The sequence below is a fragment of the Choloepus didactylus genome, chromosome 21 (genome assembly GCF_015220235.1).
Source record: "Choloepus didactylus isolate mChoDid1 chromosome 21, mChoDid1.pri, whole genome shotgun sequence".
NCBI classification, from domain to species: domain Eukaryota; kingdom Metazoa; phylum Chordata; class Mammalia; order Pilosa; family Megalonychidae; genus Choloepus; species Choloepus didactylus.
The window spans coordinates 9,336,499-9,362,878 of NC_051327.1; the positions used below are offsets into that span (position 1 = coordinate 9,336,499).

The 26,380-nt window shown below is 46.3% G+C and overlaps 2 protein-coding genes and 1 pseudogene across 2 annotated transcripts; all 3 read left to right on the forward strand.

Annotated features, from left to right (window-relative positions):
* Positions 1–438: 438 nt before the first annotated feature.
* LOC119518112 (melanoma antigen preferentially expressed in tumors-like) lies at positions 439–4,183 on the forward strand. The gene is given in 3 exon segments (XM_037815170.1): positions 439–752; positions 1,143–1,751; positions 3,607–4,183. Coding segments are annotated over 3 exon segments (1,479 nt in total). The 5' UTR covers positions 439–459.
* A 9,031-nt stretch (positions 4,184–13,214) lies between these two features.
* Positions 13,215–14,370, forward strand: LOC119518113 (annotated as a pseudogene).
* Positions 14,371–19,178: 4,808 nt separating this feature from the next.
* On the forward strand, positions 19,179–25,435 carry LOC119518115 (basic proline-rich protein-like). Its single transcript, XM_037815171.1, has 4 exons — positions 19,179–19,230; positions 23,606–23,893; positions 24,222–24,544; positions 24,596–25,435. The coding sequence occupies exons 1-4, from the start codon at positions 19,179–19,181 to the stop codon at positions 25,433–25,435; spliced, it is 1,503 nt and encodes a 500-aa protein (XP_037671099.1).
* Positions 25,436–26,380: the final 945 nt, after the last annotated feature.

A 26,380-nucleotide genomic window follows, 5' to 3' on the forward strand; every position in this document is an offset into this window, starting at 1 on the left:
ATAATGGCATCCATTTTCTGGCTCTTCCTTAATCCTTCCTGGCCTGGCTATTTGTTGGAACACACAGAATTAGGCTCTGCTGAGCCAAATGATCCTTCTATCCCATTCCCATTGTTTTAGCCCCCTGAGTGATTATGAGAAACTTTTCCTCTAAAGGGTAGGGCCAGATGGAGACTAATTTGGACTCACTTGTGACTGGGATTATTGGGATGGAGCCAGTGGTAGTCTTCCCATCCCCTTGGTGCTTAGTAAGACACTCTACTTGTTGGAGTGCAGAATGTAATTGGGGTATACTGAGGACCCCCCTCCCCTGCCACAATTGCCAGAGCAGTAACTTCAACCCTGAGTTGCTTCCTCTGGGAATGGAGGGGAAGATGGGGTTGCTCATGCTTGGCCTGTGAAGGACACCTTGTTCCCTGGCTGTTTCCTTAGGATTTCTTTCAAAGCAGATTCATCAGGATGAGCAGCCAGGCCCCACCCAGGCTTCTGGAACTGGCCAGTCAGAGCCTGCTAATGGACAAGGCCTTGGCCATCACAGCACTGGAGGAGCTGCCAACAGAGCTCTTCCTGCCACTGTTCATGGTAGCCTTCACCGGGAGACACTGTGAGGCACTGAAGGCCATGGCACAGGCCTGGCCCTTCGTCTGCCTCCCACTGGGAGCCTTAGTGAAGGGACAGTGGATTCACCGGGAGACCTTACATGCTGTGTTTGATGGGATCAATGGCCTGCTTGCCCAGAAGCCTCGCCCCAGGTAAGGGTGATGAGGTCACCTAGTAGGGCCAGGGGAGTCAGAGCAAGAAACAGGTGGGATCAGGGAGAATCAGGGAGGTCCAAAGGGTTGAGCAGAGACTTTGAGGATGCCATGAGGAAGTTAGGGGAGCCCTGGAGACATTGCAAGTCTCACTTAGGGAAAGGGCTTCTGGAAATGGAAGCAAATTGATATGCAGAGGTCACAGGAGGAACATGTACTCCCTTTCTCTCAGGGATACTTAAAGGTTCACAAAACGGGAATGTGGAAGGATCCCAGAGAGAAGCAGGAAGGGGAACAGCTGCTGTCTGGCTGGTCCTTGTCTATATCCTGACCCTATTAGTGTTCTATGTGGATCTGAGTGTCTCAGCCTATCCCCCATTTTTCTCACAGGAGACGGAAACTACAAGTGCTGGATTTATGGAAGCATGCTCATCAGGACTTCTGCAATGTTTGGTCTGGATCTGCAACCCGTGAGTTCTCATTGACTGAGCCAGGGGCAGCCAATTCTGTGAATAAGAGGCAAAAAGTAGAGGGTTCCAGGGTGGAGGAGGAGCAGCCCTCAGCTCCCCTGGTGGTGATCCTGAACCTTTGCCTCCGAGAGGGCACCACAGATGAACTCCTCACCTACCTCATTAAGAAGGTCAAGCAAAGAAAAGATTTGCTACAACTGTGCTGTAAGAAACTCAAGATTTTTGCCATACCAATCCAAAATATTAGAAATATCTTGAAGATGGTGCAGCTGGAGTCAATCCAGAATTTGGAAGTGAATTGCACCTGGAAACTGTCCACCCTGGGGAGGTTTGCTCCTCACCTGGGCCAGATGGTTAATCTGCGCAGGCTCCTCCTCTCCCACATCCGCATTTCTTCTGATATTTCTCCAGCAAAGGAGGAGCAGTATGTTGGCCAGTTCACCTCCCAGTTCTTCCATCTGCAGCAACTCCAGGTGCTCCATTTGAACTCTGTTCCCTTTCTGGAAGGTCGCTTGGACCAGGTGCTCAGGTGAGGAGTGGCAAGGCTTCTCTGCAGACCAAAGCCAGGCCATCTTCATTTCTTTAAGCAATATTCTGTATTGACTGTGTGCCACCTGCCAGTGATGTAAAGTTTAGGAAACATTTTCTCCACGTTGTCTTCAGTATTGTCTATAAAGTGGGATAGTTGCTTCAAGGACAGGCACTGTTAGGAAACTCTATGATGGGGCATTTGGGCCTAGGGAGGGCAGACTTGAGAATTCTGCTTTAGGAATTGATGTCTAAGTTAAGATGAAAATAACTGAGAGAAGAGGGCATTGGTGAAGGGAGAAAGCCCATCAAATGAGAGGTGTCAAAATATAAGCTCTGCACTCACCAGCTCTGTGAACATGAGCTGCCTCCTCCAAGCCTCCCTGTCTGTAAATGGGTTGCTTTGTGCTCCCAGTAAGTTATTAAGTAGGAAATACATGGTTCTGCAGGTCTGGGTGAAGATGCAAGAGCAGAAAATTGTAAAACTTAATAGTTGCTTTGCCCGTGACAAAGGGATATAGGTGAACCGCTGCAGGCTGGCAAGCATAGATGATTTGGCCAGAGTTGCACAGGTTTCCCTTTTATGCATGTCTCGTAGGAAACTCATCTGTCACAGATAGAGATGGTTGTGGCCCAAGCAGTGGCCCTAAGATAGCTGTGTTAGAAGTACTTTTATTCCTGTCTCCCAGGAGTAAAATTCACTGATGTTGACTGTTGATTGACACATCATGTCAGAGTGTTCTCTCAGCATGTTCCATTGTTATTGTGATTCATTCTTTGGACAAGTAAGAGGGGTAAGAGGAATAGATACATTGCACTGTTCTTGAGAGCTGAGGAAAGGTATGAGTAGAGATTTCATTCACTTGACTCAGTCATGAGATAATTAAAGTGATAGACACATCTCCACCTTGAATCAGACTGCCATAAATGCCCACCCTCACCATGTGGTATGCTGAGTGTTGACTATCATAAGGTGATGAGAATGGCCTTGGGCTTGGGTTAAACCAGTGTTTCCTCCCCTGTGCTGATTTGGATCTATTATGTCCCCCAAAAAAACCATGTTCTTTAAAGCAATCTCGAGGGGGGCTGACTTATTAATCTTTTGATTAGATTGGGACTTTTTGATTAGGTTGTTTCCATGGAGATGTGACTCACCCAACTGTGGGAGAGAACTTTTGATTGGATAATTCTATGGAGATATGACCCAGCCCATTCAGGGTGGGTCTTAATTAGATCACTGGAGTACTTTAAGAGGGCCCACTGATACAAAGAGCTCAGAGAAGTTGAGACATTTGGAGAGAAGCTAAGATATGTAATGAAGAGTTTGCCTCTGGAGAAATTAAGAGCCAACAGAGACCCAGATGCTTGGAGACACTGGGAGATGCAGGCATAAGGACATTTGGAGATGCTAAGCTAAGGTGAAGCCCAGAATTTGTCCTGGAGAAGCTAAGAGAGGACCCCCAGATGCTTAGTTACACAGGGGCTGAAGAAGCTAAGAGAGGCAGAAGCCCAGAGACATTTTGAAGAAAGCCATTTTGAAATGCAACCCAGGAGCAAAAGACCATCAGATGCCAGCCATGTGCCTTCCCCACTGACAGAGGTGTTCCAGACATTATTGGCCTTTCCTCAGTAAAGGTATCCTCCTGTTGATGCCTTAGTTTGGAGACTTTTATGGCCTTTGGACTGTAAATTTGTAACCTAATAACCCCCCTTTATAAAAGCCAATCAATTTCTGGTATTTTGCATAACAGCAGCATTAGCAAACTGGAACACCCGCCATGAAACCTGGGTCTTTCCCCACCACCCTCTACCTACCATGTCCATTCCCCAAAACTAACTGCTCTGTGTCTTCCCAGGTGCCTGAAGACCCCCTTGGAGACCCTCTCCATCACTAATTGCCTGCTTTTGGACTCAGACCTGATGCATCTGTCCCTGTGCCCAAATGTCAGTCAGTTGAAGGATTTGAGTCTGAGTGGTATCAGCTTGACCAACCTTAATCTTGGGCCCCTGAAGATTCTTCTCGAGAGACTCACAGCCACCCTCCAGGATCTGGATCTAGATGAGTGTGGAATCATGGATTCCCAATTCAGCATTCTCCTCCCCACCTTGGGCCACTGCTCTCAATTGAGGACCCTCAGCTTCAGTGGAAACCTCATCTCCATAGCTGTCCTGGAGAACCTGCTGAGGCTCGCGGTTGGGCTGAAGAAGTTAAACCACGTGCTGTATCCTGCTCCTGTGGAGAGCTACGAAGGCACCGATGGGACTCCCCACCCGGGGATACTTGCCCAGCTCCATGCCAATGTGAGGTAGATGCTACAGGAAGCAGGGTGGCCTGGCATGATCTGGTCCTGGCCCAACTCCTGTCCTCGCTGTGGCAACAGGACTTTTGATGACCCAGGACCCCTCTTATGCCCCTTTTGTATGCCAGTCTAGTTTGAGTGCATACACCAAAGGCATGATTCTTAGAACTAAAATCTAGGACATAAGTTCATCATAAAGAAACAGAGGCTGCAGTTTCAGACAATCATTCCATGGGAACAAGAAAAGAAACAGTGATTGGGGTGGGGTGGGGCTGTTGTGTTTGATGGGGCTTTCCAGGGACATGTGTCCCATAGCTAGAAATATGAATCTGACCTAGAGAGGGATTGGGGTTTGAGGCATACATCTGTGAGTTATCTTTCCATGGATGTTTATAAAGAAACACATAAAAATAAAGGTAATTTCATTGTAAACCATCTGGTATTCACCAATCTATATTTACCTGTTTTTCCAGTTTAAGAACCTCAGGAATCTCCAGTTACTGAATAAATGAAAGGGCACTGCATATCTATGATGTTTAGAAATTCAAAGTGCTCAAAAAGATTTGGTCCAGGAGCTCACAACATCTTCCTTCCCTCATGTTTGTTTCTTCTGTCTGAGGCATCTCTTACCTCAGTTTATTTTTGTGGTTATGTAATAGATCAGTGCATGCAAGGTACATACTTGGGATTCTGGAACATACTTGAGGAGCAGTGCAGTGAAGTGTTCTTTGCAAGGGCCCTTGGCACTTATTCCACTGAGACCCTGGACCTGAACACTCACCAGGGTTCAGCAGTGTATCCATGAGCCTCAGTCCCTGGCTGTGGCCTGAAAATGCCTGAGCTGGGTTTTATATAAGCCATGGTAGGGTCCAGCAGATGCTACATCTGTTGGGCCTCTGCCAGGTCCCCTCTCTCCTGTCCCTGATAAGCAACTGCATAACTTTACTCTAGTGCACAGCCTATCCAATTATATAATTTCCTTTGATAAGGTGGATCGGTTATCATTTTACCTCTGAGTCAATATGCATGAGCTCCATTTGCTTTCATCCTCTTAGGTCACCTCCCCTAGGGTTTTAGTTGAGGATTAGGGGATTGTTTCCACACAACACTTAAAGGGCCACAAATCAATCAGGACAGGGATGAAGCCTGATTTACCTATAATTGCTTCTTCTTTTCAAGCCTCCTGTTAAAGAGGAACTCTTGCTGCAAATTCGGTTTCTTGTTGCTGGGTAATAGCCCATAGGAAATAGAAAGATGAATCAGGGATGGGAAGTATGCTGGTTTATTTCTACAAAGGTTTGTTAACTATTTTCAACATGCAAGATACTGTGCAGGGTGCTGGGTGTTCCTAGGATGTAATATGGTTACCTCCCTCCCAGAACTGGAGAGTACATAAGGGCCTCGGGAAGAGATCATGGTGAGGGCTGAACATGGGTTGTGTTTATGAGTCTCATAGATTGAAACACATGAATGAGTTGATTCCTCATACATCTCATTTTCCTGGGGCCTTCTAATTTCAGTAATTTCTGGGGAAAAAAAAAAACATGTAGAGCCCATGGGATTAGAAGAAAGCTGAGATTATAGCTTCTTCATTCCATAAATTTTAATGTGTAAGAATAGATACCATTTATTGAACATAAATTCCTTTAATCCTTAGTATTTCCACTTGACAGACTCAAGGGTCTCAGAGAACCAGTACATGTAGGTGCTCTCGGCATTTTGGCCATCCTGGTTGAATATACTCTCTCCAGATGATCCCACTATATGCCCTCTCAGATACCAAGTGTAGTTTTGCTCAGATCCCAACTGGATGATAGTGGTTTCCATTTCACTCTTTAGCTATTCAGCACTACAGACTGTTGCTTCATATTGCAAAATGATTGGGTGTTATAAATACTCAACCATTCACCACTGACTTCATTCTCTGAGAATAGAATCAAGTATTGGAAGGAGCCAAACTCCTGCTGATCAAGATGATACCCAAAAATTCACCTTTCTTAAGATAAACAGGTTTATCATGCTGTAAAGAGATGTTTGGACCTGTAAGTGAAAAATTAGGCCTGACTATAGTGTATATTACTGAGCTTTGCAAGTTGAATAGTGTTCTGGTTTCCTAATGCTGCCAGAATGCAAAACACCAAAAATCAATTGGCTTTTATAAAAGGGGGTTTATTTGGTTACACATTTACAGTCTTAAGGGCATAAAGTGTTCAAGTTAAGGCATCAACAGTTGGGTACTTTCACTGAAGGATGACCAATGGTGTCTGGGAAAGCTTTGTTAGCTGGGAAGTCACATGGCTGGCATCTGCTCCGGAGTTCTGGTTTCAAAATGGCTTAGTCCCAGGACATTCCTCTCTAGGCTGCATCTCCTCTTCAAAATGTCACTCTTAGTTGCTCTGAGGTCCCTCTGTGAGCTCTTTTGATAGAACTCCAAGTAATAATCAAGACCCACCATGAATGGCTGGGGTCACATTTCTATGGAAACATTCAATCAAGAGGTCACACACTAATCAAAATTGTCACTCATAGTTGGGTGGGTCACATCTCCATGGAAACACTCAATCAGAAGGTTCCAACTTAATCAACACTAATACATCTGCCCCCACAAGAGTGCATTAAGGCATATGGCTTTTTCTGGGGGACATAATATATACAAACCAGCACAAAACTATAGTTGAAATTCTGGTAATGATATTTGCTAGAATTATTTGGATATTTCATGAACTCTGTTGGGACTTAATAGACATTTCTCCAGTGAAGATTAACAATTGGTCCATAAGCACATGAATAATAGCTCAACATCATTATTCTTTAGGGAAATGCAAATCCAAACCAATGGGTTTGCATATCCACTTCAGCCCTGCTAGGATGGATTTTATTTAAAACAAAACAAAACTGTTGGTAATAGTATGGAGAAGTTTGAACCCTCTTGCATTGCTGGTGGGAATATAAAATGGTGCTGTGGAAACAGTTGGGAAGTTCCTCAAAATGTTAAACATAGAATACTATGTGACCCAGCAATTCCACTTCTAGGTATAAACCCAAAGAATTAGCAGCAGGGACTGAAAGAGATACTTGCACACCAATGTTCATAGCAGAATTGTTCACAATAGCCAAAAGGTGGAAAGAATCTTAAGTGTCTATTAATAGATGAATGAATAAACAAATGTGGTGTATCCATACATGGAATATTACTCAGCCATAGAAAGGAATTAAGTTCTATTATATGCTACAACATGGATGTATCTTGAAAACTTGCTAAGTGAAATAAGCCAGACAGAAAAGGACAAGTATTGCATGATTCTACTTACATGAAATATGTATAATATGGAAATTCACAGAGACAGAAAGCAGATTACAGGTTATCAGGAGCTGGGGGAAAGGGAGAATGGGAAGTTATTGCTAAATGGGTACAGAGTTTCTGTTTGGGGTAATGAAAATTTCTGGAAATAGTGGTGTTGATTACACATTGTGAATGTAATTAATGCCACTGGATTGTACACTTAACAATGGTTAAAATGGTACATTTTGAGTTATGTATATTTTACCATAATAAGAAAATGAAAAAACTCTGAAGGGAACTTTCCTCCTCTACAGCCAACTTAATTCAGTGGGAGAAAAAACAGTTTAATATATAGAATTTTGTTTTCTTCACCAGTGCACTGGCAGGATGATAAAATATAAATATATGGTAATGTTCTACTAATAATTAAGTACCAACTATAAAAAAACACAGCTTTATAATTTAGTTGGTTTGAAACAGTATGTGCCCCCAGAAAACCAAGTTCTGAAATCTAATCCTTTCCTGTAGGTGTGAACCAACTATAAGTAGGTTCTTTTGATGAGGCTACTTCAGTTAATGTGTGAACTACCCCATTCAGGATGAGTCTCAATCCTCTTCCTGGAGTCCTTTACAAATGGAATGAATGAATACAGAGAGAGAAAGCAAAGCCAGAAGCTGAAACAATGAAACCCAGAAAGGGAGAGATCAGCAGATGCCACCATGTGCCTTGCCATATGACAGAGTAGCCAAAGATCACTGGCAGCCGGTCTTTGGGAAGAAAGCATCACCTTGATGATGCCTTGATTTGGAGATATTCTGGGCTTCAAACCACAAACTAATAAATTCCCACTGCTTAAGCCAACCCAGTCATAGAGTCTGCTTAAGGCAGCCTAGAAAACTAAAACAGTTATCTATTGCCATATTAAAAAATTACTCCAATGCTTAGTGGCAAAAAACATAAGCATTTAACATTTCACTGTTACTTTGGTTTAGCTGATTGGTTGTGGCTCTAGAGGCTCTCATAAGGTTACCCTCAAAAATTTTCACTGCAGTTGCTTAAAATGGGTCTGGAGGGTCTCTCATTTGGAAGAAGGCCTCAGTTCCCTGCTGACTGCATTCATGGATCCCAGAGACAATTTGAAAGTCCACGTGCAACCTCCTTGACTGCTATTCAGAGGGGCTCTGGCCATGGAATACCCATGGGAGTAAGGGGAGGGAGCAGGTAATTTCTTGAGCTGGGCCTCCTGTCAGAGAACATCCCCATGTTGGCTTGGGGGTGGAAGCCCCCATGGCTACAGGCTTTGATGAGGTCGAGCCTAGACATTACTCACTGGCTCCAGGGAGCTCCTGTCCTCACGGCTCATATTATGGAGGCTTCTTCAGGTGGAGAGGTCTGAGGACATTATATTCCCCCTTCCTGGTCCTCTTCTGGCTCATATTTCATTACTGACTGTATGCCCATATTCTTTCTGATAAGTTTGTTTTCTCTCAACCCATCTGCAAATGTACCTTGTCCCTCTCCATGGAAAGTACCTTGGGTAAGTACCACTTGCCCTAGCAGACCTTCCCAGCATGCCTCTGCATTTGTGTCAGGAATCACCTGGGAGCTAAGCTACCACCTACACAGTCCCTACCTGTCCTGGAGGGAGCCACCCCACTGGCTACTCATTGAGTTGAGCAAAATATTGCTCTGGTTTTGGGGGTGATGGCGAGAGCTTCACTGGTAGGACTTTACCTTGGGAATGCTAAGCAGAGATGTTACCCACTTACAGCATTGGCTTTCCATCCCGGTTAGCCATCTGAAGTACCTGGCAGTTTTAATAACACTGACTCCACCCCTGCAGAGACTGATTCAATTGGTGTGGGGGAGGGCCAGTATATGAGTATTTTTACAAGTTCCCTAGCCCTTGCAGCTCAAAATCTGGTTACAGTTGAGCTACATGGGATCACCTTGGAGCTTGTTGGAAATTCAGACTTTTGGGCCCAGGATCAGAACCACTCTACCAGAATGTGCACTTTCACAAAACTCACAGGCAGTTCACTTCATTCATTGAAGCTTAAGACTCAGGGCCTAGGTGACTCAAAAGTGCAGTCACAAGTGAGAAGTACAGACCCAGATCCCTGGCTTTGCTTGTATTTCCCAACCTCCCTCAACATTTCAGGACATCACACTCTCCTGAAAAGTGATGGTGGAGGTCCTGGAAACTATGAGGTAGAATAACTGAATTCCTCTGAAGAATTGAATTTCCTAGGTGTGAATTTCCTAGAGTCTGTATATTTAACAAATGTCCCAGGTCATTCTAATACTTGATGAACTTTCAGAAACATGGTCTAAAACTTTAGTGGTCACATTTTTTCCTTCTGATTCTCTAAATTATTTTTGCAAAGCTATGTTCATTATCAAACAGTTTTAAGTTGACATCCAAAATTTTTTATCTTGTAACTATAAACCCTGGAAAGGATGTCATTTCTGGCATTCTCTAAAAATTGACACTAAATAAAACGATTACAATCACTCATTTAAATGTATCCAAAGTCTGTAAATAACCTAGGGTTTTAATACCATCATGTTTTTTTACAAAACAAATTCACCAATGAGCTCTTATAAAACTTTTATTCTGTTGCTTTAAATCCATCAACTCTTGTTTCTAGTCTACTTCCCCCACAGGATTTCATGATATTGTGATGAAATTTATGCATTAAAATCTCTCCTTAATTACTCTCTCATATCTCTATACACAAAATCATATTTATAACTTGAAATTTAAGTTTTAAAAATAATTTCCTGGGAGCATAGGCTCAAAAGTTTTTATTGTTCTCACTAAAATTATTAATATATAACTGATAAAGTAACAAAAATATATCACAAGTTTTTATGTAACTTTTAAACAGAAATGTAAAATTTTGTTGGAAATAGAGATCTTCTTACCTGTGTAAAGGGAAAAAAAAGAAAAAAAATTAAGAGTATTCAGTTATCAGCACCTGTCTTAGTTTTATTACAAAGTTGCTGCAAGTGGAAAGTCATAGGCAGCCAAAACCAAGCCAAGTCAAACAGAAGATTTACTCTTGGTAGGGACATGTTGTAGAAAAACAGAAAGCTTAGTAATCATTTCACTAAATAAAAAAATAATAAAAATAATAAAAAAAAGAAAAGAAAGGGAAAGGCAAATAACTCCACTGAGTGTCACTGGAAGGAAGAAGTTGCTAGTTTTCAAATCTAAATCTAAATCCCATTAAAGTTCATCAGATAATTGTCTAAGCACTATTGTCAGAAATGCTTACTTCTTCATAGAAGGATGTTACCAAAAAAGCCATACAGACTAAGTATGGAACAGTTTAAACAACAACAACAACAAAAAAAAACATGGCTCTCCAAAGAAGCAGAACTGACAAAGAAGATAAATACTATCTATATAAATGTTTACAGGAATTGGCTCTTGCAACCATGGGGATTGGCTGGTCCAAAGTCTGTAAGACAGGCTGCAATTTGGGAACTCTGTAGAAAGTGACATTTACTTCTCCAGGAGATGTGGGCTGTCTCAAGTAGAAATACTCTTATTTCTTGTAGCTAAAATTCTCTATTCTCACTTTCAGGCCTCTAACTGATGGGATGAGGGAATTCCTCTCATTGCTGAAGTCACTCTCCCTGTTGATAGTAGATGCAATCAGCCATAAATGCAATCAACTAAGGATTTAAATCCATCTGTGAAATACCCTAGCAATTACAATCAGGCCACTGATGGCTTTAACAAACACCTGGATACCATAACCTAGTCAAAGTTGCAGGTTGACACATGAAATTAACCATCAAAACTCAACCAGGGTTTCTTAACCTTGGCACTATTGATACTTTAGGCCAGAAATTTCCTTGTTCTGGGGGGCTGCCCTGTGTGTTGTAGGATGTATGCATGGCATTTATCCAATAAATGCCAGTAGCATCCTCCAGTTGTGACAATCAAAAGTATCTCCAATCATTGCCAGATGTCTGCTAGGAGGAAAAATTGTCCCAAATGAGAACCATTGCTCTAGAAGGAGGCAGGGTTCAGCATTGATTCTGTTTTTAATTTTTCTAGGTGATAATACTGAGAAATATATAATAAATAAGTCAATAGGAATGGAGAGAATTTTGTTAAAAGCAGCTTTATATGTTTCTTTGTACATCTGAGTTATTTGCAAAAAACTGAAAGGCTAATTACCTTGTCATTAGAAACATTCATGTTCTCAAGAATATTTCAATCATCCCATTGTTTGGTGCCCTGGGAGGGTTTTGCACCCTGGCCATCTAACCAAGAAAGATTCAGCCTTTCCCCATCAAGGGTCCCACCACTAGCCTTTTCTCAGGTGGAGTGTTCATGGATGTTGAGGATCTGGAAAGAGATTCCCCTCGATTCTAATTTAACAGATGTGGTTTTGTGCTGGCCATTGGTGTTCCTAAAAGCCACTCAGACATGTCCAATGAGGGGGCACAGCAAGAGCCACAGACTTAAGCATCCTGTATTAGATGGCTTGTAAAAATGGCTTGATGACTACTTAGGGTAGGAGGTAGAAGATGGGGTATTTAATACTGAGTTACCAGAACTGCTGGAGGTCCTTCTGTGGAGCATGAGGGATTGCATCATGCCACAGCAATCTTCCATCAAGTCACTGATCCTTAAGTTCTGAAAGTAGTGAATTGTAAAAATATATCTCTCTTAAACCACAGATTGTTAATCTGCAATCCACAGGCCAAGTTAACATGCTGATAGCTTTATCGTATTTTTAAATTATTAACATGTTTTAACATTACTAATATTTTAAAAATGTGAGACAACATAAAAATTCAGGTTTTCATCTTTGTTGTGGAATTGATCAACAACACTGGTGTTGCCACCCAGCAGAGAAAAAATGAAATCAAGTAGCATCTTTTGGATGGCTCCTCAGTGAATCTGTTTTCTTAGGGCCCCCTTTCTCCTGTACTTGATCATCGCCTTGCAATATGTGCTTCCTGCTTGGCTCTTACAGACATTTGAGTTTAGGAATCCTCATCTGAATACTTCATTGACTTATAAAAATATGAAATATGTTAGGGAAACTCCAACTGGGAAACGCTGTATAGGACACTTTCAGAACAGCCCCACTTTACAGAAAAGTCTAGTGATTAAGTTAAAGCTTATCATTATCATATTACATGGTTTTCAAAAGATTGCTTCAATCATTAATTCAATCACATTTAGTATTTGTTATTGACCAATCATTTATTCATTCTAGGGACAGAATAAGAAGAGTGGATTGAGGGTCATGGAAAGACAGAGATGACTCACATCCACCATACTATGTAAAATGAAACAGACAGAAGCCTGAAAATTAAATTTGGAAGCTGCAGTGAGATGTCCAATCAAATGGACTCAGAGTTGGGACTGCTGTTTTGAGACAGTAATGCCAAAGGAAAGAATGAAGGAGAGAAGGGAGGAACAGAAGGTGGAAACCAGGAAATGAGTCTTCGAGACAGAAGAAAGGCCCAGAGGCACAGACATTCCTTGGCCTATAAAAAACTACAAAGCAATACAAAAATATCCAACACCCAGCAAGATATTATTCATAATATCTGGCAGCTACTAAAAAATGAACAAACAGGCAAGGAAAAAGGGAAGTATAATTCTTAATGAGAAAAAATAATCAATAGAAATAGGCTCAGAAACACCACAGATGTTAGGATTAGTGGAGAAGGCAATAAAAGCAGCTATTTTAACATTAGTATAACTATACTCCATAGGTTAAAAGAAGGTAGAGGCAAGATTGAGCATGTTAAGTAGAGACATATCAGATACAAAATAAAGTCTCAAATCAAACTTGTAGAGATGAAAACCACAATATCAAAGGCAGGCAAGGAGGGAACATTGGGATGCAGATATATGAGCTGGAGGCTGGCTTGGCCATGCTGGAGTCACTGCAGCTCCTGGAGATGCCTGAGCCTGCCCCCAGCAGGCCCCGAGCCCCGGGTAGCATGTGACAGTTGGCCTTCAAGGACCCACATTCCAGCAGCGGGCACAAGCTGTGGGCAGCTTGGCATTGGTGGTGGGGGGGACACCAGGGAGGGACCTAGTGGCCCTGGAAGGGCTGATCTAGGCTCAGCACCTTCTCCATCACCGTGGTTGGAGCTGGGTCAGGAGGGTGTGCAGCGCTTGGTTCTAAAGCATGGAGAGATTCTGTCCAAGTGGAGGAACTAGCTCACAGGTGGCCAGCCTCTTTGATTTGTTTTAGAGAATGGAATCCTATCCTACAATGATTCACAGGAGGATGTTTGCAAATGGAGCAGAGGCAGTATAATGATGGCAGATTGTGAAATTAAAGTCTATTCAGCAGACAACACAACAATGGAATTAATCATTCCAGAAGAGCAACATTTCCATATGAACGCTGCGAATGCAGCTGAAAGACAGAGGTTGCTGGTTGCTCTGGGGAGCTCCAAAGCCTGCCTGACTGATACTATGACTAAAAAAGAAAAAAGAAATAAGTGAAACCAGTGAATCTCTGAAAGCGAAACTGCCTGAACTTGGCTCTACTATAATCTCCTAATGCAGCAAGTCCATACAATGCAAGAATTTGATCACCATGATGAGAGCATTCACCTTCCAGCTTAGGGCCACCTGTAATACCTTAACCACAGTACTTGAGGAAGGTGTGAAGACAGAGAATGCCAAGTTTAAACCTGAGATGTTTCTCCTGCCCATCCAGATCCCATAGTTTCTCCTGTGTCACCTTCTGTTCAGATGATGAAATGTTCTGTTAGCCACACAGGTTCCTGCATTTCAGAAACAAGGAGCCACTGTGCAGAAGAACCAGGGTCCACACACTGATTATCCCAGAAACACCAGAGAACCTGTTCAGATACAGACTCTTGCAGTGATATTCCCCCTTAAGACCCAGATGGACCTGTTCACTACTCAAGAAATACTTAATGGAGATTTGGCATCTGTAGCCATTCCTGAAGAAAGCAGATCATTGGTGGGGAAAAAAAATCTGAGTCAGAAGATCCTCTTCTATCCTTCTCTTCCTGAGGAAACTGAAGTGTCTAACTTCTAAGTATTGCTGTGCAAAAGCGGCCGCAATTAAACTATTGTTATAGGGAATAGTTTTCCCCTTTACTTAGAATTTTTCTGCACTTTATTGGCAATTGTAAAAAAAACAAAAACAAAAACAAAACCCACATACCTTTGAAGTGAATTTTATCTTTATATAGTTTATTTGCAAGAGTATTTTCCTAATAACCTCAGTGTGAATGTGCATTTTTCTTTTCTTTTCTTAAACAAATGATGGTGTAACATTTTGACTCCATAAGGTCAAAAGTAGATATTTTTCTAAACAATTGTGAAGGGGCTGAGAGATTAGTCAGTGCATATTGTAGCTTACAAATGTGAAAACTTAAGGCATAAAGTTTCAGTTTGACAGAAGTGTGATATATACAACTTGTGGCATGGACCAAATAAATGATCACTTCACCCCAGCTAAAAGTAAGTTGCAATAGCAGCTTAATGGTGATTGTATTGTGCTTCTTTAAGCAAAAAGGAATACTTAATAGTCTAAACATTTTTAACCCAAATACCATGACACATTGAGGAATTTATAAACCAGACCATGCTGTCTCTTATATGTGAAGTTGACACTACTGATTTGTCAATACCAAATGTTGGGATAAAGTATTTAATTTTTATTTATTTATTTTTCTGTTGCATCAAAAAATGATTGCATTCTAACTTTTGGAACCTAACAAATTTAAGATGTATAGACACTGGTATTTGAGTTGTTTTAGAAGAGGTCAATGTGGTAGTGCCCTTGCTCACTTTCACCGGAGAAATAAATGACTTTCTATGGAACAGGATTTTAGTGCTTTTTTATTTTCTAAAATAGAAACTCAGCTGCTGTGGTAACATATTAATGAGCTATCTAGAGACTTTTTAAGATTTATGAATATTTATACAAAAAAAAGAGAAATTCTGTTAAGGTGATTCTTCTTCATCACTTTAGAAAATGGCATAATTTAAGAACAAATAACATTTTTTTGTAGTGTCTGCCCATATCTGTTGTGTTTGCCTTGTAAAATTTTAATTGACTTTGCAGTGACAGTTTTGTTCAAATTCTTGGATAAGGAGCACTTTAAAACAAAGTGGTTTGGTGTTTTAATGTTAATCAGATGATTAATAAATTTGTGGTTTCTGCCTGAGGGATGTGGGCAGACTCCAGAGCTGGAAAGGGCCAGGAGAAGGCTTCACAGCCTGGCCTTGGTTCCAGGCCATGGAGACTCCTGTTAGACTTCTGACATCCACAGCCTTAAGATGAGAGTTTTCTGTCATGTAAAATGCTAAGTTGTGGTAATTTGTTAAAGCAGCAGGAGACTAATGCACACAGGAGGCAAGATCCTCCCTCAGAAAGTCATACAGAACAAGCCCCCTGTGGGTGGCCCCATGGCCTGGGGGTTGATTCCATGACCCCAGATATCTCGAGAGGCGAGAGGACATGTTACCCTAACACAGGGCATGTCCTCCAGGACCCCAGCTCCCACCCCCTCCCACACTGGTGCTGGGAGGTTAGAAGGAAACTGGTCTTTGCAGCACATGCTGGTCAAAGATAGCTAAGCTGGGCTTCTGTTCTGTTGTGCTCTGTTCCTTTAGGAACTAGATGGAAGATTCCCAGGGGAGAGAATGGTCATCTGCCCGAGGCAGGGCTGGAGGTCACCAGGAGAAGGCAGTCCTGGGCCACAGGCCACCAGGCTTCTCAGCCTTTCAACAAAAGGCAAAAAATGCCACCAGCCCAGCTTACAGCACACCACATTCTCCCTCTGGGGAGTAAGAGAACTCCCAAGTGCCAGGATATTTGGCAAAAACAAGAACACACGTGGGAGAACTTTTATTGCTTGTGGCAAAAGAAACTTCACTAATATATAAGGATAAAGGATTTCACTCGGAGGAAAACCTCTTCCTTCAAAAAGTCAAAATAATAGGCAGATTCCTTGAAAAGATGTTTGCTTGCTCTGTCTCAGTGCGTGATTAATTATGGTATGTTCTTCACCATGCTTTGAAACAAGAGAGAAAAAGGAAGGGAAAGAAAGGGGAAGGGAGGGAGGAAGGAAGGGAGAACGTTCCCTTAATTTTAATTCACCTCCATAAGCTGGTGCCTAGCAGACTTCACAAAGCTTCCACATTTTGAAATTAATATCATGAGGCAAAGAATAGTTAATGACATACCAAATATATTTAATTAAATAAAATTAATAAATTAATAAATAAAACTTGCATATTAATTTCATTGTGATAAAATAACCTGGTAGGAGAGAAGTAGAGAATCACAATTTCCAAAACAAAGAAGTCACATGCCTTGGCGGCTTGTACTCTAATCCTAACCACCATATACTCATGGGCACACAAGTGGCCTTCGTGCTCCAGAAAGCCACCTGTGGCAGTGCAGGCAGGAGGAGGCTTGGCTGCAAGCATGTGACAGAGGATACAAGGAGGTCCGGGGGATCCAGAAGAAGTCACACATACCTGGGGAGCGCTGCATTCTCAGCGGCTTTAGAACTGTACCCAGTACCCTGCTCTCCCTAAACACACAACAAGAATCCCCTGCAAACACCCAGGCAGAGGCCTTGGGGACACACAGGCCCTCTCCATGCATGCCCCCTCAGAAGCAGAATCAGGGGCCCTGCCACCGGTGGCCTCTGTGGGACCGATGCCAGCTGGCTTTTCTCTCAATCCTGCTCCCCAGGTCACAAAGCGAGTGGTATATGATGGCCCCAGGCTCATGCTGAAATTGGATGGAACGTTCTCCAGTTTTCCAGAACTGGCTGGACCCTTCCTGGGGATTCTTCTCAGAACTGAGAGCTGAGGGAGAGCCTTGCCACAGGACTGCCGGCTGCCTGCCGAGAATGAGAGCACACGGCCAGCATTGCGGACCCTCCCAGGTTCACACACAGGACCACCTGTGCAAACCTGCCATGTCCTCAGCATTGGGACCCATTTCCGGTGGCCCTCAGGCACCAGCCTTTATTGCATCACACACACTTTCCTACACGGGGCCTCGGTTTATTGCCAACAACCACAGTGAGCAGTGATTAGCACATCTGTCTGCTTTACAACTGCTCACCTCACAACTCTGCTCCAAACATCTGCAGTGTCCTTCTGTGTCCTTATAATTTCAGCACTCTCAAAATCATCTTAGAATGTACCCAGGAGATAGAAACCACTAGAAACAATGGAGCTAGACAAAGAGGGGGAACTTAGCAAACAGCACAGTTTGGCTGGCCCCAAACCCTGTCAGTTTCTGATCCATAAAATGGGAACAACTTTTCTTCCTTGGAAGGGCTTCCATCAGGGTTAATGCACATGTGTAGGCAGGACGAGCCCCTATCCCGGCCCAGAACTTAAATGTTATTATAATTGTATTATGATGACCCAAAGCCTCACACCCCCTCATCTTAAGGCTCAATTAAACTGCACATTTCTAAAACCTAAAAACCTTGATCTTTGGCCACAAACATCGATGTGTCCACAGAGGCACTTCTCTGCATCAGCTGTGGGCAGTGTCTTAGGCAGTGAAGGGTGTTGTTTCAGTGGCAGGTGATCATGGCGGCTGGGAGGATGGAAGATTCCACGGTGGGGGCCTAGTCCTCTGACCTAGGGCCTGACCCTGGCCAGCCGCTGCCTCATCCCTGAGCCTCAGTTTCCTCATGTGCAACATGGCCAGAGAGCCAGAACCCATCACCAGGCTGCAGCACGGGCTGGGCGAAGCAGCACCACACAGGGGGCTCAGGACCCAGAGGCCACAGCAGCTGCTGGGAGCTGCTTGGTTCTGTTTTCAACCAGGGCTACCAGGACCTTCACTGCCTGGGCTTGGAGACAATGTGCAAAGCCAGGAGATTTATGCTTCATCTCTCAACCATTCTTACCTTCTTTCCAATAGAAGCCACTTCAAAGCATGCAAACTTCCCTTTCTAAACTCTTGTATTCTAGGGACCAGGCAAAATTATGACACAGAAAAGCTGCTGATGAAACCCAAGAAAAAGCAGCCACCCAAAAACGCAGGTACAGGCAGGTACAGGCAGGAAGATGCCAAAGAGGCATCCTGCTCTTCACCCCGGGCTTTGGGTGCTCATTGTCTGACCACACCTGGAGCTGCACCCAACATTCCCCTAGCTCCGAGAGTGGAAATCCTGGCTGAGTGCCAGGCCAAGCCACAGCTGGGTCTGAGTCCTGCTGAACCCTGACCTCTGCTTCTTCATCAGGACCAACTTCCCCTGGAGCCACTTGATGTTGCAGATGAGACAGCGTCCATAGCCTCTTCTCCAGGCTTCTTGGAGGACAGTCACTAAGAGATCCCACAGGGGTTTCACATTGTCTGATGGACACTTCAGCTAGATATCCCTGGCTTAATATATTTAATGATCCATTAGTATCCTGCCCACAAGAAAGAGTTTAAAGTGGTGACTGTTCATTTCTTCTGTTCAACAAATATTGACATTGTAGCCATGACATGCTCTTTGCCATCCAGTGCACTCGGCAGATGTTAACTCACAGAGGAGCAGAAGGCCATCAGAACTAAAGCAAGAGGCCAAGCCCAGGAACAAAGGATGTGTCGAGGGGGCCTGGAAACTGAGGCTGGGGGCAGGGGACCAGGGTGGCAGCTGAGCATGCTCTCACTTTCCGTAGGCTGGGGGCTGCATGGGGCTGCACCTGGAAATCAATTCAGCCATGGAGCTTTCACCTTATTTTTCTCAATTCTTGGGAAGCATCAAGTCCAGGGCTCTCTAGCTGTTCAAGGATGCCAAATGGGACCTGGTTCTTGTTCTACCCTCTACCTTCCCCGTAGTCACAAGATGGCAGTGCCACCCTGGGACATCACATCTGTGTTCCAGGCAGGAAGAAGAGGTAAGGGCAAAGGGCAGAAGACATGGCCTGCTGAGTCTGTTCTTCTTCATCAGGAAAAAAAAAAGCTTCCCCAGAAGCCACACCAGTAGAATTCCATTCAATCCCACTGGCCTGAATCAGGCCACATGGCCACCTCAGTGCAAGAAAACCCGGGGGTGTGAGTATCTGAAACTGGGCACACTGTCACTCCAGAAGGAGTTTTACAGAAATTGTTAGGAAGGAGGAAAGAATGGATATTGGATTGGCAACTTGCAGTGGCCGATCATTCAAGCACATGTGCCTGGACCTCCACAGCAGCTCCCACTCTGCCGCCAGTTAACCCTGGGGACCCAGGGATGCTGACAGTGTCAGCACCTTCTCACTCATTCATGGCTTCACCCAGCTCATATGACTGCACACCCACCACACGGTAGGCACACTGCGGACAGGCCTGCTTTTCTTCCCGTGAAGTTAGAGACTCCCTCCTCTCCTGTCCACAGAGATGGGGCAAAGCAAAGCTCAAGGGCAAAGAGGCGCCTCTCCACTCCCTCCTAAAAACAAGATGAGGGCACTTCCGGCCACGCCCATTACATCATGAGAAATTCTTAAGATTCCAATTCCTGGACCCTGCATTTGATCTCTCAACACTCTCTAGTCCTTTAGGCCTTGCTATGGAAATGCACCATTCACTCATTCATTCATTCAACAATTCCTAGCCTGTCTCCTCTGCTTCAGGTACTGTGCTGGACATGGGGAAACATGTCAGATGCTAATAATTGTCTACTCAGCAAAACCACTCCTCCCTTTTTCTTTCCTAAAACAGAACCCTGTTTCTCTTCCAAGTGGCAGTTTGCTCATCTATGAGGTGATGTATCATTATGGTTCTAAGCCAAGCATGACAACGCAATTCTCTGCTTTCCCAGAGCCCTCCTCTCTCGTAGCTAGGATTGGCACATTATCAAGTTCTAACCAATGAGACTTTCTGCAGGAGTTCTGAGAAAGCAACTGCATTCCTGATATGGGGAGGAAACAGATGATGCAGCTATCCCACCCCCTCCTTTCTACTCTGAACTCAGATGCAATGCCTGGAGGTACAGCAGCTATTTTGCTCAGGCCAGCACTCCCCTCCCTCCAGGTGGAAGGGCTTAGAACCTGAGCCGCACATCCACCCAGCCCACAGGCTGGTCCAGGTGCACCTTCCAGGACTCAGCTCTTGTCCCTCACTGGATGAAAGCCTTCTGGGGCAGGGGCCAGGCCAATGTTAGCCCAGCGAGGAAGGGTCTCCTGCCGCGGGGACTGAGGGCCAAGTACAGCTCCCGCTGGACATGCAGGGCTAAGGGCCGCCCCTCACAGGAGAGAGGAGTGCTGGTTTGAAACCTCACATTTTATCTTAAAAAAAAATATGATTTTCTGTTCTATTCTGTAGCAGACAATATCAGCCATTACCAAAAGAAGGGTTTTGTTTTGTGTTTTTTTTAAGTCCCTGAGTGTATTAGCTAGGGTTCTCTAGGGAAATAAAATCAATGAGAGATATCAATGGAGATAAGATTTATAAAAGTGACTCACACAACTGTGGGTATGCACAAGTCCAAATTCCATAGGGCAGTCAGCAAACTAGGAACTCCAATGAAGATGTTCGATGAACTCCTCAGGAAATGCTTCACTGGTCAGCTGAAGAAGAACTGAAGGTCCTCCATCTGTCTTGCTTAAAAGTCTTCAACTGATTGATTGGATTAGATCCAGTCAACTACATTCTCTCATTGTGGAAGACACGCCCCTTCATTGAGTCATCAGTCACAGCTGCAGCCAGTTGACTGATGATTTCATAAACCAGCCTGTTGGTTTATTAACCAGCCACAAACGTCCTTGCAGCAATGGTTAGGCCAGTGCGTGCTTGACCAGACAGCTGGGTACCATCACCTGGCCAAGTTGACACATGAACCTAACCGTCACACTGAGTAAACTTTAAGTAAAATTAAGTTTAAGTTCTGAGATACATCACGATTATCAAGACTCCACCACATACTTGGGGAGGGTGGCAGCTTCAGGAGGGGAGCAGAGGGGTCCAGGACAAGCCAGCAGGGGGGCTGCAGTGAGCACCTCCCACATGATATGTGACAGGCCATTGTCCTGAGCATGAGGGACCCCTCCAGGGACACTGCGGACACACAGGAACTCTCAGGAATGAAGGACCAAGGAAGACCACCAGCCCTTTCTAACTCTACAATGCATCAAAAGTGTAATTAAATCTTATCTTCTGAACACTCTCCATCCCCTATGCATACTTCTATGGCATATTAGTTCTGCTTCTAGGTCAACTGCCTAGAAGGTTTTGGTTTTGTTGCTTTTTTTTATTTTGCGGGTCATCAAAGCCAAGATTGACCTCATCACACAGCTGCCTCGGCAAGCGACAGTAACAGATAACAATAAATAAGTACCAGAATGCAGACTCAGTGTGAAATGAAAATTCTGATTCACATAGCCAGAAACAAACAAGTTAGGTCAACAAGCTCTGTCACAAAGGATGACGATTTGAAAAGTCAACTCACTCTATGTACATGCACACACACACAGGCAAACATACGCACACACGCACACCCACACATACACACCCTGTTGTCAGTTCTTGAAGGAAAACTCATTCTCCCCTCAGTCACAAAGTGCTAGGAGAGCTGGAAAATAAAACTGGGGAAAAGCCAGCAGGCTGGGGATGATTTCATTGTGAATGTTGAAATGTTGCTTTGATACTTTTATTTAAAGTTCACTCCCCCCTTCACTTTGAGATCAACTAAACGGCTCTCACTTCTGGGAAATGGCTGCAGGGAGGGAAGGCACAAAGGCAGGGTGCAGCTGTATGAGGCTAAAACCTCAGAGAAGGAAAAAATGATTTATTTTCCCTCCCATGCAAATATAAAGCTTAATTAGTTTGTCTTCTAAGGGAAACAGATCAACATGTATGATAATCTATTGTCATTTGAGATCTGAAGGTGTCTCTGAGATTCCCACCACAAATGTGGATATAATCCTTCAATTACAAAAGAGCTAATTAGTAGTTCCTTCCTGCATGTGTTTCCCTGTTGTCAGTAGGGCAATAATGAAAATGAATGCCACATTTGTGGAGCATGGCTGTGGGTTTATTTACTGCATTTCCAACAACATTGTCTGCTTCATTACCTGTTTCAGAGCCAGGATAATTTAAGAATCCAGAATCTCATACATAAAAATACTTGGTAAGAAAGTGTCTCTTCACATTATTTGGGTGACATTACATCCAAATTCTAATTTGTTGCCCAGAAGATGTTTCACCTCACTCAAAAATGACAGGGACTCTTAATCATTCACCTGTGATTCAAATGCCTTTCATGTCACACATCAGCACCCTGCTGAATTCACAACCTTCCTTTTGTTGACAGCACAGCTCTGAAACCAGGCAAGCCTTGACTGTTCAATCAAAAAGTTCTCCCCAATCAACAGCCTGACTTTTAAATTCACTTCCACCTGCCGTGCCCCTGTCCCTACCTCTGAGTAGCTTTTCTCCTTTCAGAATATTTTGGGAGATTAATGCTGTGCAATCTTCTTCTGAGAACCCAGCCTTACAGGTCAGTCTGGACCTAAGATCCGGGTATGGGCCCATGAGCAGAAAGCTAGAAGGTTAAAGCAAAAACAAGTCCACAGAAATCTAATGCAAACTTTTATGGAGGGTCTGCTGTGGGCAACATCTTGGCTGCCACAGAGACGCAGATGTCCAATCTCCTCCTGTCCAGGCCTCTGCCACTCTGGCCTCTGGGGATTTACGGGAGTGCTGGTGGGGACTGGAAGCCTCTCTCCCAAGCAACTGGGAGGATGTGCCACAGGGAGTGCAGGGCAAGCTGGCAGGAAAGGTGCGGACCTGCGGGCTTCACAGGGCAGAGCAGGAGTCCAGTCAGCCAAGGAAGCCCCTAAAGGGGGGGGGGGGCAGGAGCTGGGGAGCAGGGTCCAGGCCCGCCCTTTGCAGAGCCATGTTCCCCTGTGGACCCCATGCTCTGTGCTTTAGGGGAGGAGGACCAGCAGCCCCCTTAAGTCTCTTGTGGGCAGGTTCACCCCAGGAGGAAGGAGAGGAGGAAGAGAGCTACAAAGAGGAGTCCTGAGGATCAACTGAGAACTGGGCAAAGCAACCAGCTCTGATAGAGGCTGAAAGGAGACTGGGGTACACGGAAGGTGTGGGGGAGGGGCCCAGCTCCCTCCCTCTCCCCTCTTCCTTTGACACTCCTTGGCCCTGGGCGTCCCCACCTCCAGCCTCTCCAGGAAAGAAAGGGTGGGCAGCGTACTCCTAGGACGCTTGCTCTGTTTCCTGCCCACTGTGGAGTGGGGCTGCGGCTGCGCCCCAAGCTCCCTGAGCTCTTTCCCCTGTGGCCAGCTGGCTTCCCAGTTGCACAGGCTGCAGCCCCCAGGCCCCAGAGCTTGCCTGTAGCGCCCAGTCCCCGCAGCCAGGGAGGGGTCTTTTCCCCATCCCCATCCTCTGTCCTCGAGGCGCAAATCCACCAGGCTGCCAGAGCAGAACGCGCCTCCCACCGGCCTTCTCCTCCAACCCCGTGCTCCCGGGTTTCAGAGCCCCCGGCTCCCGGGCACCTTGACACTGGCCCTGGACTCAGGACACCTCCACCCAAAGGCCCCAAGGAGGAGGCAGAGCAGGCGCGACATCTTTGTAGGGAAAAACTCCAGATCGCCACTCCGTTCCTTGGGATCGCAGCTCCAAATAGCACTGGCAGCCCAGGAGGAGGCTAATCTCGTCCACGAAAAATTCCACCCACTCGGAGGCATTTGCCCGGGGGCATCCCGGGCTCGCCCTGCGGCCTCGGAGCCAACCTTGGCCACCTGCACTTTATTTCCGAAGTTACAACAGCCTGTCCCAGGGGGAGGAAGTCAGGCCGATCAGCCACGAGAGAGGGTACCTGTAATTCCCGAGGCCCGTCTGCCTCCACCCAGGGTTCCCCGCCCCCCAAACTCCAGCAGCGTGGCATTCGCCCCTCTAGGCCCTGCACCCCGCCAAATGCAGAGCGCGAGCTGGGGAGAGGCCTGGCGCGACTCCCCAGGAGGAAAGCCGGCGCCCGGCGCGCGATCCCGGGGCGCACTCCTCCCCCGTGCCCGCCCCTTACCCGGCTCCCCCTGCCCGGCTCTGAGCCCTGAGGGCTCCGCCAGCACTCTGGCTGCAGCCCTTGCAGCGGGGCCTCGGCGGCTAGGATGCCCAGCGGTCCACATCCGTCACATAGTAGCAGCGACGGTCCTGGCAGACACCTCGAAGAACGGGGCGGAGCTGGGCCTCGGGGCTGCGGACCCCCGGCCCCCGGCAGAGGCGGCAAGACCGGGAGGCGCCTGCACCCCAGTCCCCCACTCCAGGCTCCCCTAGCCCGCAGCCCTGGACCGGGCCGGCGCGCTAACTCCAGAGGCGCGCGGCTCCCGGGAGGTGGAGAGCGCGCCGGCTCCGCCAGCGGGCAGCTTGTCCCTGCGCTGGCGAGCCGAGCTCCGGGCAGCGGCTGCAGGCACCAGGCGGCGAGGGATGTTCGGCGGGTCCTGCTCCAGGCAGGGCTTCCGCTGGTCTCCCAACCACCCGCCGCCCACACTGTCGTCCCGCTCCGCTCCACGGCACCCCGGCGCTTCACCACTCCTGCCGACCGCAGGCGGCTTCGAGGAGCGCGGATGCCGGGCTGGGTGCCAGCAAGCACGAGAAAGCCCCGCACGGCGTGTGCGAGCTCCGCAGGCTCCGGGGCCGGCCCCGCGTTGCACCGCGATCCCAAGAGGCCGGCAGGGGACCGGATACTTACCCGGAAGCATTCAGGGAGCGACAGCAGCAGGAGGAGTGTGCGGGAGACTGCGGTCATCCTCCCCACCGCGCCGCGCCCCGGGGCCCGCCCGGCTCCCCGCCGCCGCAGCCACCGCTCCCCCGCGCCAGCCGCGAGTCTCCAACCTGGCTGCGTCCGCCGCACTCGCCGCCCGGGTTCCCCAGGCCAAGTGGGGACTGCGCCGCGCAACCTCTGGCAGGCGGGCCCGCAGGCCTCGCAGCATCCCGACCTTCGGTTCCGCGCGCTCTGAGATGCAGGTGCAGCCGCGCGCCCGCTACGCCCCGCGCGCGGCCCCTGCGCGCCTCCGCCAGACACAGACCTTAAAGGGACCGCGCGCCACACCCCGCGCCCCCGCCCCGCGCAGCCCTCTCCGCTTCCCCGCCCCGCCAGAATCAACTCCGGGCTAGGCGATCCCTCCAGGGCCGAAAGGCCGAGGACATTCCGCCTCCTGGAGCCAAACGGGGAGCTGGGTTAGCGGGAGGAGTGAGGTCCCCGCCCCCAAAGCCAAGCACCCTTTTGGTTGGGGAGCCCCTGCTGGCTTAGTCCGACTTCTGGCCAGCGGTGGGAGCGGGGACTTCCATTCTGCCCTTTCTTTAGGTTAGGAAGTTTGTCTTCTTACCACATCCCGCCCCCAGGCCTGCCTCAGAGCTCCAAACCCAGGTTCAGATCACTCTCCCCAAAGCCCAGCAAATTAATAAAGAGAAGATGGGGCCAAGGCTGGTCCTGCTCCTGATGTGCCCCTAAGGTTTGGGGATGGGACTAATGTCTGTGCGTCCATGCCCTCTCTTAGGGCGGAGAAGGAGCAGACACTCCCAGATGGATGGGCTGTCTACTGCCAGTCAGTAGACAGCTCTGTCTCCCAGGGGTATAAATCTTCCTGGCAATGCAGGATATGACTCCTGGGGATGAATCTGGACTCAGCATTGTGGGATTGAGAACATCTTGACCAAAAGGGGGATGCGAAATGAAACGAAATAAAGCTGCGGTAGCTGAGAGATTTTAAATGGAGTTGAGGTCACTCTGGTGGACATTCTTATGCACTATATAGATAACACTATTTAGGATTTCCAACCCAGTAGCCTTGACTCTTGAAGATAAGTGTATAACAATGTAGCTTACAAGGGGTGACAGTGTGATTGTGAAAACCATGTGGATCGCACTCCCTTCATCCAGTGTATGGATGGATGAGTTGAAAAATGGAGACAAAACCCAAATGAAAAACAGGTTGGGATGGGTGGATTGATTTGGGTGTTCTTTTTAAATATTTATTTTTTACTCTGATTCTGATTCTTTCTGGTGTAAGGAAAATGTTCAAAAATAGTTTGGGGTGATGAATGCACAACTATAGGATG